Here is a 13163-nt window from a genome sequence, read left to right on the forward strand (position 1 = left end):
AGATAAATGCAGGGAGAATGTATATATGAGTATTTATGATTGCATAATTTAAAAGAACTCGAAATAGTAAGCATTTAGATGTAGGCCTTTGCTTTCTTCTGCTGTATGGACTGTCAATCAATGAGTCAAAAGTGCTCCAGGAACAGTCTTACAAGTGTGTTGGTTTGTATTACTTCGCTAGTGAAATTCAGCTGTTTCAGAGCACTTGCCTCTGAAACGTCTGCCACCACACTATTCTTCGGAAACTATTCTTCTCAAAGACCCCCCTGGGGTTTCAGAGCATTCACAAGGGAAAACTGGAGTTAACGTGATTGCTGTAGAGGCAGAGCACACACTCAGAATTCATACTATTCTACACCAGCGTGGTGCAGCACTGACACCAGCTCCAAGACCACACTTAGAAGGAAATGAATCTGAAGGTCTCTTGACCTGCATTACTAGAAAATTGGACAAAAAAATGTATACGTGTTTTTGAAACAAGGTTCTGCGCTGTACATTAACCACGTGAAGGGGAAAAGAGTCAGGCGAGCGCACTCCTTGGGAGGGCAGCTGTTTTTCATAAATGGCTAGTGTTGAATTTGTTGTCCATCAGCCAAGCCAACCACCATAATGAACCTTCCATCCCTGTTCTTCTCTTTCACCAACAGAGCACACTGCCAACTTTACTATATAGCCTATTAAAATATAGGCCTCTAAAACCCAAACACTTACACAATGCGCTTTATCAACATATGGATATTTTCTTTCCTTTCATATATGGGTACAATATAACCCTTTCTTGTCTAAGGGTCCCATTAACTGCATTGCTAGTTTCAGCTACTGTCTTGTCAATGATTAAATGTAGGAGTGAACTATCTGCTTTAATGTAATGATTAAAACAAGATATGAAGTGTTTTCTGAATGATAGACCAGATTAAAACAAGGTATTAAGTGTTTTCTGAATAATAGACCAGATTAAAACAAGATATGTTTTCTGATACCAAACAATACAGCTCTTGCAGCTTCTCTTACTGGGAAAGTCAGAAGATCTCAAAATGGCATCTTCTGCAAACAAGCACCATGTCCCCCAGGGCCTGCTTCTCTGACCACTGGCACGAGCAAACAGTATCAGGCCCTTCTGTGGTTGCCTAACATAAAATAAGCCTCAAAAAAAGAAAACATGCAGCAAACACTACCAAGTTTGTGCAACAAAAGAAATGCTTATTGGACGTGTGTATTCCAGCAAATTTAGGGGCATTGATTTGCTATTTACTTTTTTTATCTCCTTGTTGCAATGTAAGATGTTTCCTTTAAAAAAAAACACTGAACCAAAACCCATCATCTTTTTTCTGCATGCTTTTCAGAAGACAGAGGGTAAAATCTGTCGGTCAGGTATACATTGCATAAAATTTAAATAAGAAGTGGAAATGAAGTTAACTTTTTCACCAAACTACACTGCTCAAGAGACAGATTCTACAATTTCCAGCTTGCCTTGAATTAGATCATCTTCCCCATACTCATAGGCTACAGCACAGAGCTATGACATTCAGAAAACATTCACAAGAATTTTCTTGTGGAGATCAGAGTCACAGAGTTCAGCACAGAATGGTGAGGTGGTATAAGCTAGAAGTGCATTTAACCTACCTTCTTACGATGAGACACTGAAATGTCTACAAGGTAGAAACAGAACATAGAAGCTACAAACCATATTTATGCCTTTCAAATATACATCAGACTGTAGCATCATCCCTTGCTTAACACAACTAAACTGGATATTCAGGTTTTTTAATCATTCTGTAGACTGAACTTATTCAACCACCAAATGCTCTTTATTTGTTTTTGTTCTTTCTCTTTACTGGACCAATTCAATTTGCTGATGATTTACTAGCAGTGTGGTGCCTGCAGTGGGATAGTATACTTAGAACAGGAATATTAAGCCACGTAGAGGACTAACGTGGGACAACCCACATTAAAACCAAGCTGTAGTTGAGAATAGCTGTTTCCCTGCCTCATTTGTACAGTTGAACACTGGTTAGGAGATGCTACACCAGCGTGGTGCAGAATTAACACCAGCTCCAAGACCACGCTTAAAAGGAAATGAATCTGCAGGTCTCTTGTCATGCATTGCTAGAAAATTGGACAAAAATTGTATACAGTCTTGCAGAACTGAACACTGGTTAGAAGATTTCAAAGTTGCAGGACAAGCCTCAGTGATGCATCCAAATTCTGGCATAAGCAGAATGTGATTTTTAAAATGCTTCCATTTAAAATATTCAACTGACTATTTCTAAATACTACTTGATGTGGTACTCTACTTACTACGCTGAGCATATTTCCACTCTTTCTCATTTCGTGCAGGGAGGTCAGGCTAGATGTATTTTAATAAAGCATGTCCAATTACTTATTCGGAAACAGATCCTGACTCTTCCCATCTTTGACGTTACCACCTCAGACCCAGCCTCAATGCTCAAAACAAGATGCAACAGCAGGGTCTATCCAGTAGCAGCAAAAAAAACGCTTTGGATACTTAATGCTCCAAGCAGTATAAACCTAAAAGCTGCAGCTAGTAAGCCAAGATGGTCACTTGACCTGCCAGAACTACCTGCCTTGTTGATCCGGGTTGCAGATTTTATCTGGGGCTGAGCTGTCGATTGATGCCTGCATAAAGCTCCTAACAGATTTAATATTTACGCTTTTGCAAGTAGAAATATTGTATAGGTATGCTTTTACCTGTGCTAATTTTGGTGGTGAAATTGTCAGGTAGAAGGCTTGTGTCAGGAAGAGCACTCCCATGAGGATGCAAAAAGTCTCTTTCTCATATGCTTATCAATATGCTTATCACTGATCTATAGCATCCTTTGCATTTAGGGAGTAGGCCTTTCTCCAGCAGAGGCTTCCAGCTAATATTTGATGGTAAAAGCAACAGAGGAGCCAAAACAAACTGACAATCTCACTTCCATTTATAACTTTACTTTCTTATTTCACTTCAGGTCCTGGAGGTCATCATCATTATAATTACTTGAGTCCACTCAGTCCCCAACCAAAGGCTAACCCACATATATTTTAAGAGATGGTCCTTGATAGATGAGCTTACAGTCATAAGACATATCAAGTATGGGAGTGTCCTAGTTTCAGCTGGGATAGAGTTAATTTTCTTCTTAGTAGCAGATACAGTGCTGTGGTTTAGATTTAGCATGAGAAAAATGTTGATAACACAGTGATGTTTCAGTTGTTGCTAAGTCGTGCTTACTCTGAAGTCAAGGACTTTTCGGTTTCGTATGCTCTGCCAGCGAGAGCTGCACGAGAAGCTGGGAGGGAGCAGAGCCAGGACAGCTGACCTGAACTGGCCAAAGGGATATTCCATACCATAAAATGTTATGCTCAGTATATAAACTGGGGGGAGTTGACCTGGAGTGGCTGAGCACTGCTCAGGGACTAGGGACTGGCTGCGCGTCGGTCAGCAGGTGGTGAGAAATTGTATTGCGCATCACTAGTTTGGTGGGGTTGGGTTTGGGTTGGGGTTTTTCCCTTGGATTTTATTCATCACTCTCCCTCTCCACTTCATTACAATCATTATTGCTGTTATTATTGTTACATTTATTATTTTTTTTTACTTTATTGCAATTATTAAACTTTTCTTATCTCAACCCACAGGTTTTACCTTTTTCTGATTCTCCTCCCCATCCCACTGGGGCAGGTATGGGGGAGTGAGCAAGCGGCTGCATAGTATTTAGTTGTTGGCTGGGGTTAAACCACAACAGGGAGGCAGAAAGAGATACTATTCCCACTTTACACATGAGCAACTGTGGCAGAAAGATGTTAAGTGATTTGTTCTTTGATGAGCAGCTGGGATATTAATGCAAGTGCTTTCCCCTCAATATTACCTTTACAAAAAAAAGTTACACATGGTGTTCCTAAAAGTGTGCACTCAGTGCTTCACAGCTAATTTGGAATGTCACTAGTCCGCATAACCAGCTTAATCACAACAAATTCTCACGGATGATCCACAGACTGCTGCTCAGAAGAGGAGAAAAAAAATAAAAGAAGGAAAAAAAAAAGGAAAAAAGAGAAAGAGAAAAAAGAAAAAAGAAAGAATGTGGCTAATTGAACTGTATTCTTTGAGTTTTCAAATTATGACTCTCAAGGAGGTAAAAAAAACACCAGTGCTTTTCTCTTACAAGATTTCAGTGTCAAGCTGTGTGCTAAGCCACAGTGATATACTAAAAAAAACCAAAACAATTTCTTTCAGAGTCCAAAGAAATTAACACGGCCAAGAATATTTTCAGAAGACTTTTCTGAGCCCTAAGATTTCCATGCATCTAGTCTTACTCTCCAAGTATTGGTAGGTCCATTAGAACAGTGCTGCACTGCACTCATATTCCAGGGACAGGCTGGTAGAAGCTTTTTGTCAGCGATAGCTGCAGCCTGAGGAGTCCCTTTCTGCCGTGGCCTTTGTCTCTTGCATTCGTATAAAGCCGCATCAGATCCCCATCTGACAGTCAGTTGGTAATGCAAGAATGAACATACAGCAGACTAATTGGAAACACAGCAAATGTTACAGGTTAGCTAGCTAGTGGGACTTTTGCCACCCCACTCTTTTTTTTTTTTCTTTTTTTTCACCCCCTCTTTTTTTTTTTTTTTAATTATTATTATTTCCCTCTCCCCATCACTCATTTACTCCCTGGAGATCCCCAATGGCAGCTGCAGGGGTTGTAGGAGAAGGGCAGAATAAGACTTCCAAAAGGCAGGTAAACAACTGGAAATACCAGGTAACTTGATGCCCTTGTCTAGGTTTTTAATCAAGATTGTGCAACTGCCCCTTGTAAACTGAAAGGGATTCTGCAGCATCACACATTGGGATCTGTGGCTAACTGCACAGACATCCGCATGAGTAGGTCTTGCTTCATCTCCTACTCCTGCAAAATAAACACCATCCAGGGAGAATCCTGTAATTCACAAAGAAGTAGAAACGTGCAGAAACGTTCCCCTTAATACTGGCTAAGACTCCCCTCTGCAGCACATAAGACACAAAATTTTAAGAAGTTAAATCTAAAAGTAGACACATTTATCTCATTACATGTTCCTGTTCCCTAACATTCATCCTGTTCCCTAACATTCACCCTGCACACAAAGCTGTAGGGGTCAGTCTGGGCTCTTTTCCCAATCCTTGACCAAAACCTGGACTCTCTCACATTGGATACTTTTTTTCCTTGCTCAGCATATACCATACTGCAGCCTCTCTCCTCTTCTCCTTTATCTGTCCCAGTCTTTTTCCTTATAAGCCACAAATAAACCATCCCTAGACTCCCCTCCCATAAGCCAAAACCAAACATCTCCTAGATTCCCTTCCCATCTTCTTCCTACAAGCCTCATCTCCCATTCTGCACCTCAGCAATCAGCTTTACCTCTTCTTTTTTTTTTTCTTCTTTTTCTTTTTCCCAAAAAGCCCTCTTAGGCCTTTACTTTGTAGACCTCAAGATCACTAAATGCTGCTACCTCCAGATTTCACGAGCCCCAGCGACACGCATATGCCTCACACTTATGGATGTTGAGTTGGATGGCAATCACCAACAGGCAAAGCAAATGACACAGTACAGCGGCTATGAGTACCTATAGAGAAAGCCATTGCAACTGGATGCACAGACACGCTGAAAGGCAAAATAACGCTGAAGCAAGCTAAGGAGAAGTGCCCTCTGGCTTTAGCACCGTAGCTGCTTTGTGGCTGCCTTCTCCTAGTCCATTGTCCCAGTTAATGTTCAGATTAGACAAACAGAGAATACTGTGAGAACTAAGAAAAAGGCAGGGGACACATTACACAAGCATTTCCGAGAGCTGCAGAAACAGAAGAGGGGAGAACACAGGCACAAAAGGCAACGTTGTGAAAGGGGAGCATTGGGCAGGTTGTCAGAGGGCTGCAGAGAGCAACACCCTCCTGTAGGAAGCCCCACATTACTCGTGTCTTTTAGTTCTCAGAAGCAACCAGAAATTTGGATCTTATGTGAAAAGTTAAAATGTCATGCATTACCTTTTGCTGGCTTCTTAAAGCATTAAGCTCTTTTACAATTCCTTGAAAAATCTGAACAGCTCTTTAGGCTCCCTCAAAACACTCTCAACAACCTTTAAGCACAGGAGTACGCTTAATCCCATACAAAGTGGCCTATATAATTCGACCAAAACTTACGAATACTGAGTGCAAAACAATACTAATTGAAAATGGGATACAGTATCTGCCAGGTACTGCAAGTTAAAGTTTTCCCCTTCAACATGAATACTTAATGAGTAAAACAGAAACATGATAAAGCTGGTAATGATGACAAGAAAATCCCATCGTGTTGTGGAGGAAAAACCAATTTTTTTATTTTTTTTTAAATTAAATGCCTCTTCAGAGTCCATATTTCCCTGTAACATATTTGAGCAAGTTTGCAATCCTCACTTCGAAGATGATACAATTTTCCCGAACCTCTCCCTCGAGACGTGTGTGGCTTGTGTTATAGTTTACTTCAAAGCAGAAACTTTGAATCAACCCCTGGCAAACAGTTACACACTTTTGGAAATTTAATGCTGGTTTTCTGTTGGTTTGGGGGTTTTATTTTTGTCAACTGTTTCGACAGTTTAAAAAGCATGTCACAACTTACAGTGCCACCTAGTTTCTAACCAAAAGGTTACCACCAGGTAGTAGAGCTCAATATACTTTCACGCGGTGTTCTTCAATGTCTCAAGGAACCGAAAGGGGAGGAAGGGTTCAGTGTGCTCACACTCACTCTTTTGTTGTTCTCTTCTTCTTGTGCCTTCCTAAATTCGTGCTCTAGGGAGCAATCGATGTCGTTGAAGAGGCCCACTTCTTCACAGTTCTTCAGAAAGCGTGTTGGTGTAGGAGTCTGATCTGAGAATACGACAAGAAATAATTTAATAGTCTTCCAGGAAAAGAGTTTCTAGCTAACCCCTCTGTACCTCCCCACCCCTACCACGCCATCACTAAAAACAAACCACACAGCACTGAATTTCAGCGCTAGGCATTGCAGACAGGCAGCGCTTGCCAAGTGTCCAAGCCCAGGCGGCAGCCCCCATCCCACCAGGAAGGCGAGAGGCCAGGTTTTCACAGGGCACGAAACACAAGTGCATGTCCTTAACATGTGCAAACGGACACGGCAACTGCCCACACCACCAATAACGTGCGCGTGCAAAACCACGCACAGTGCGGATCATCGTGCACATTTACATCACAGCACACAGGTAACCGCTGCAGGTACACACTAGTTAACACCTCTGAGTGCTTGAAAACCACCTCAAACATACACAGGTTGCAAAACACACAGCCATAGTGAGAAGGTCTGCTCCTAACGCAATTTAAGGAGCAAAAGGACATTTGGAAAAGCTATGAAACATTAAAATTTGTCCACAAAGCATCCTTATGTGGTTTATACCTAAAAGTATTGATAATACATATAAACCACAAGATTTGGAGTCAAATGATTCGTAATACATGCTTCAGTTCTAGAAATTTTTTGCCCTCTCGGAAATAATTCAGGGAAGGACAGGATTCTCTTTAATGGCACAGGCAGGAGGGACTCAAGAAGGTACACAGTTTTCAGCCGCATTTCCCAAAACCTCCAAGACAGACGAGCTAAATTGCCCTGCAGACTGGAGTTTCAGTGATGACCTTGGCTAGTCTTTCTTCAGGAAGTGACAAATCCAGCCCAAACCTGGGCACAAACGACTGCTCAAAGGTCAGCGCTACGGCACCTCCGTTCATTCTGAGGCAAGTTCTGAACTGTCCCACATCAGCTTCCCCATCTCCCCCTCAACAGTACAATACAGAACCCTACTAGCAAAAGCAGGAGAGACGCCATATGGTCCTACTGGCTTTACACACTTTTAAAAATAAAAGTAATTAAAAAAAAAAAATCCTCTCTTGAATGTTAGTTTCTTCTTCCCAAGTCCCCATTCCAGCTCGAGCTGCTTTGTACCTAATTTTATGGAAAGACTGGGCTCACTCTTCAAAAATAGTCTTCTGCATAGTCATTGACAACTACCCTATTGTTTGAGATTCATTCTTTAAAGAATGAAAACTCTGTCATACTAATCCCAGTTGCCCATACTGGGCCAATTCTGACCTCAGAAAAAAAGCTTCCCACTTCAGTGAGTTCTGGAAGAAAAATCTGGTTTCTTGCACCTAGCTAAATTGGCTCCGGTTCTAATACTCTCCCCTCACAGGGAGCAGTAACCAGCTACAATGGACTTTACACAATCAGCATAGAAACAGACAGAAACCCCTAAACAAAAGGCAGCACAAAAACCAACACATACAAAAGAAAATGCAGCTTTCACTTGGAAACTGAGGGGGAGGATCAGCTTCCTCCATTATAAAGCCAGTTGAAGCCAATTTCCACCTGTATAAGGTGTGGTCCTACAGGTTTGACCTTCTCAAGTAATCCAAGGGCAAACACACTTGTTTGCATTTATATTTCTGATGCAACGTGTTGATGTAACACAAAAAGCAAGTCCTTAAAGTTAAAATGCTGCTTTGTTTCTTTTGGCTTGAGCATCCTATGGCGAGCCTAAAGGAAACAAAACTCAAGTGTTTGGGACTGCACACATATTTATCTATTAGTTTTCACAGCTAACTACCGCATTACCAGAGTCAGAAACATAAGACTTTCCAATAATCTTGCAAGAACTCAGCACGAGGAGCTGAGTCAATGAGGTGCTGACATTGATGGGAGCTGAGTACACTCAGTACTTCGCAGGTCCATGTCCTAAATAAGTAGTGCCAAACTAATCTCAAGGGTAACCTCACTGAACTCAGTAGATTTACACCAGGGTTGTCTTTGGCCCTTGAAATGGAGTTGCACTGGAAACAAAGTGCACTGAAAAAGCAGCAGAAATAGATTTTATTTCCAAAAGGCATTAAACATTATGTTAGTGAACAACACAAGTGCTTTAAAGAAAAACAGAGATAATTGTTGCCAACCCTTCCTGGACATAAAGGGCATGTTAGTCTTTGAAGGGGAGGCAAACACAGGAAATGTTTTATTTTTACAAGTGGTATATACCTATCAAATAAGCAAGGTATCAATTTCACGACCAAGATTAGAAACTAGGGTTTCATAAAGAAGCTGCTTTTCACTAACATCAAAAATCCTAAGTTATTTTTCAGTTGCTTGAGCCCAAAATTTGTGGGCCAGGGCAGAAGAGAACACACTAACATAAAGTCTTGTTATTTTCCATCAAGGTACGCAGCTGAGCCAGCAATCAGCCATTACTACAACAGGCTACAAGAGGTCGGGGCAACTTAATGGGTAACAAGGTGGTGATCAGGCACTTGCAGCTGAAGTTCCCAATCTGTTCAGCATCTATTCCATGAATGTCAGACAGACAGACACACAAAAAAGTTATCTCAGTGAAGTAAACTCATTTTAAGAGTGAAAACAAGCAACCCAGAGCGAGAATGTGACTTCAAATGCACAAAGGCCTCAAAACAAAAAGCTTTTCTGTAAACAGGCTTAAATGTATCTTCTGCACCAAAAGCAGTCTGAGATAATCAAATGCATTGCCAACAGTTGATCTTTCCGATTAACTACTTTATTATATAAAAGCATCAAAACTGATAGATTAATGACATTATTTACACCACCTACATATTGACATAGTGATCTTAAATTACTACCTCAGTCTCCCCATACAGTTACAGTAGTTCCTGTGATCCAGAAATCCCACCGGCAGGAATTCACAAGAAGATTTTGTTAAAACAGACAGCCCCTGGCTCTCACCCCAGCTGGGAAGGGGACACCACCAACCACCCGTTCACAGACCTTCTGGAAGCCAGCTCAGCCAGATGTAAAACAAGAGCCGCCTTTCTACCTTGTAATACTTCATCCTTCAACATTCATGGAAACCTGAAGTCCACAAAACCTCTGTGTTGGTATGAGAGCAGAACTGATAAAGACCCAGACTTTAAAACACAGACTTTACACTGTATAGTAGTTACATTCCACATGCACTGCACTCACTGGTTTCAGGACTTCAGGGCTACCAAGTCCAGTAGGCTTACTTTGCTCCCAAAGCAACCAACTACTCTGCCTCTGCAAAACACCGGTTCTCTCTCGGGAGGTGAGCAAACTAGGAGAAGGTACTACTCTCAACACCGCAGTAATCATTTGACCTAGATTAGGCAAGTCTTTGTGTTTTAATTGGGAACAGGATCACAAAGGGGACCCTAACGTTACACATTCAGGTCTCCCAGAATTAATAATATACTCCTAATTCTCAGCACTTAAAAATGCATTAATAGTTCCAACAGCTTGCGCCTGACCTCACTGTTCCCCGTTGGTACAAACAAACCTTTTGTTGCTATCGCCAGCGCCCACAGCTATTGCAGGCTCACGGAGAACGGGGCTCTGGTTTGTTGTGCAACCGATGTGCCAGACCCATCTGGACCGAAACACAGAGTTAGCACCACCCAGCACTCCTGCCGAGGAGGCACGCTACGTAGGAAGCTGTCCTGCAGGCACACTGCTATCCATGCAACCCAGGACTTTAATGTTGCAAGCTGCATTGTGAACTGGTCAGCCTGGGATACCGGTCTGTCCGGGTTAAACCTCGTTATCTGGCTGTTACACTGACCCGCCATCCCAACAGCCCCGTTGTTCAATGTGTAAAAATCTTTCCGTTCCCAACTGCTACCAGAACTAGTTTACTATGCTCTGAGGCATCTGCCTCCAGCCAGCTGTCACTTCACAGGTGAACCCCCGTCATCTGATATTTACTTAGGAAGTTATTTCTATCCCACCTTTACCACCTGTTTGAGCACAGAACCTGTCAAGCTTCAGACTAGGCAATAAATATTTTGTTCAGCCTGTTATTCAGGTGAATAATCAGCCTCTCTGATGACATAGTCATGGCCAGAAAGGCTGCAAGAAACATTAACATTAAATAAACCTCAACAATGTAAATGGACAATACAAACACCCCAGAGCAAGATCAAATGGTCCCACCTGTGCAGCTCCCAAGTAACCAAGTTACAGGAGAGGATTTCAGAAGCACTCAGCCATCAGATTCCAACCAGAACCTAATATACAGAATGGATTTTGGCTGCTGACCATTTCAAAAACCTGTCTCAATGTCTGATTTTCTAGACTCGCTGCAAAGGGCATACTGTAAGGCAATGAGGAATTTGAAATCTCTTCAGTAAAGTAAAAAGATTCCATTATATACTCATTGTGTCTGGTAGTGCGGGGGGGGGGGGGGGGGGGGGTGTCTTTGTTGTTGTTTCGTTGGGGGGAGACGACTTAATTACTGAAATAATAGCCTCAGAAAGGACACAGTCTCAATGCATGGCTTTCAAAAAAACAGCTCAGGAAATGCAACATTAGCTTGCCGTATAGTTTATTTGAAACATCCAGAGTGCATTTTGTAAAACTACCTTGGAGCCTAGAGTTTCATCCCTCAAAGCACAAACAAAAACTTTAAAGCATGATACCAGTTTAAAAAAAAAAAAAAAAAAAACCACACCTGGAGAACCAAAGGGAAGTTATGTGAAACAAGCTTTAATTTTGAAAAAAAATTAGAATTCTGATTCAGTAGAAGATACCTAACAGCACAGCTCTAAAGTGTGTAACTTGATTCTTCATCTTTCTTTTTTTAAAAGAAGTATGTTTAGTCTAACGTGCAGTAATAACAGGCATTTGGCTTGTTCAGCTGTGGCTCTGTTGAAGTTACATACTTACCCATGTTATACTTTCATACAATGATAACAAAGTCAGAGGAATAGGGCTAGCACTGAAATTTGAAGGGCTGCCCATCAAGCAGCCGCAAGGAAAGAGGAATGTCCTGAGAAAGTCAAGAAGGTCTCTACGTGGATTTGGCAGGTTACTACCCAAGCACACTGAAAAGCTCAAGGTCATGGCACCTCAAGCAAGTGATGGAAGAAGAGGTGCACCTAGTCATACCTGGCGGAACTGCCCTCACTCAGGGGTTCACCGATAAGGGCTCCCAAGAGCTTCACTGCATAAAGATGCACTGTTTGAAGCACTGGTTGCACTTGCTGTGGGGGTACACGTACTGGGTACAACACGTAATGTCTGCTGGTCACTCAGAGCATGACCAGTTGAATTTTAGAAGACTTCTCATTTCGTTATTTAGTAAAGCAAGGGACACCGAAGCAAACAAGAAATGGAATGACATTATTTGTCTCTATATCCAATCATTTTGCCCTCCACAAAATTCATGTCTAGATAAACCTCCCTGTGTAAACCACAAGGAGAAAAAAATAGTCAACCAAGAATGACATCAGTTACCTCACCGACACAGGCATTTCCTGGGAAAACTAATACATTTGCACTGCCTTTATCACATACAGTTTTTCATTAGAGAAGACTGTTTCTATCTATACCGTGGGCTTTACCACCAAAAATCTAGAGGACTGCATTTCAGCAAATAGAATCAGGAAGAAATAAGGTTTCTATACAGATAATCCTGGCCTCTCCTGCATCTGCTACCAGCACTTCTGGAAGGACTTCCCCCCTCCAACAACGATAAAGTATCACTCCTTCCCTTCCCAAATCTCCTACCACAGGAATTTCAGTGTCCCCAGCCCAAAGTTCAGCTCCACACAGCTTTTATTACTTACCTGGAGGCAACAATCTGTCCCATGGATATTAATATTTTGGTGTTAAAACAAAAAAGCTTTGACATACAACAAACTACAGTTTCAAAGCAGTGCAATGCTTGTTTAGCACAACAGCAAAGACGTGACATCTATTTCAGTCAACCTAACTACGAAGTTGCCTGCAATGGTGACTAGCATGCAAAACTTACAGAAGATACTCTGTGTTATCTCAAACAGCTCTTTTTTGGCTAGGAAAGATGGAAATGGAAACCATCAATGACTCTCTATCCATAGTCATAACAAGATTTTCTAACGAACAAAAGTAAAATACATACCCAAAAAGGAACAAATAACATTAATTTATAAAGACAGAAAAAAGATTGTAATGTCAAATTATCCAACGAAAGAATCACTTGCATTTTAATGAAATGCCTGTAGCAGACTTCCCTTCCATTTATATAGTCAGAGAACAGAACACTATTTAGTGTATGTATGTACCTGGAGTCTCTGCATTAGTTCAAGAGTCACCATATTTAATAAAACCTTTTCTTCTTCAGCCAGCACAAAAAAATGGATG

The 13163-nt window shown here is 41.5% G+C and overlaps 1 protein-coding gene across 1 annotated transcript in view; it reads right to left on the reverse strand.

The window, feature by feature from the left end:
• Positions 1-13163, reverse strand: part of CREB5 (cAMP responsive element binding protein 5) — a 338565-nt gene that overhangs the window by 200482 nt on the left and 124920 nt on the right. Inside the window, exons 5-6 of the mRNA XM_080386500.1 lie at positions 12796-12834; positions 6741-6862 (exon numbers count right to left, since the gene is read on the reverse strand). Coding sequence (XP_080242626.1) covers positions 6741-6862; positions 12796-12834 — 161 coding nt within the window. The remainder of the gene's footprint in view (positions 1-6740; positions 6863-12795; positions 12835-13163) is intronic.

This window comes from Falco punctatus (genome assembly GCF_963210335.1).
Source record: "Falco punctatus genome assembly, chromosome: 4".
NCBI classification, from domain to species: Eukaryota; Metazoa; Chordata; class Aves; order Falconiformes; family Falconidae; genus Falco; species Falco punctatus.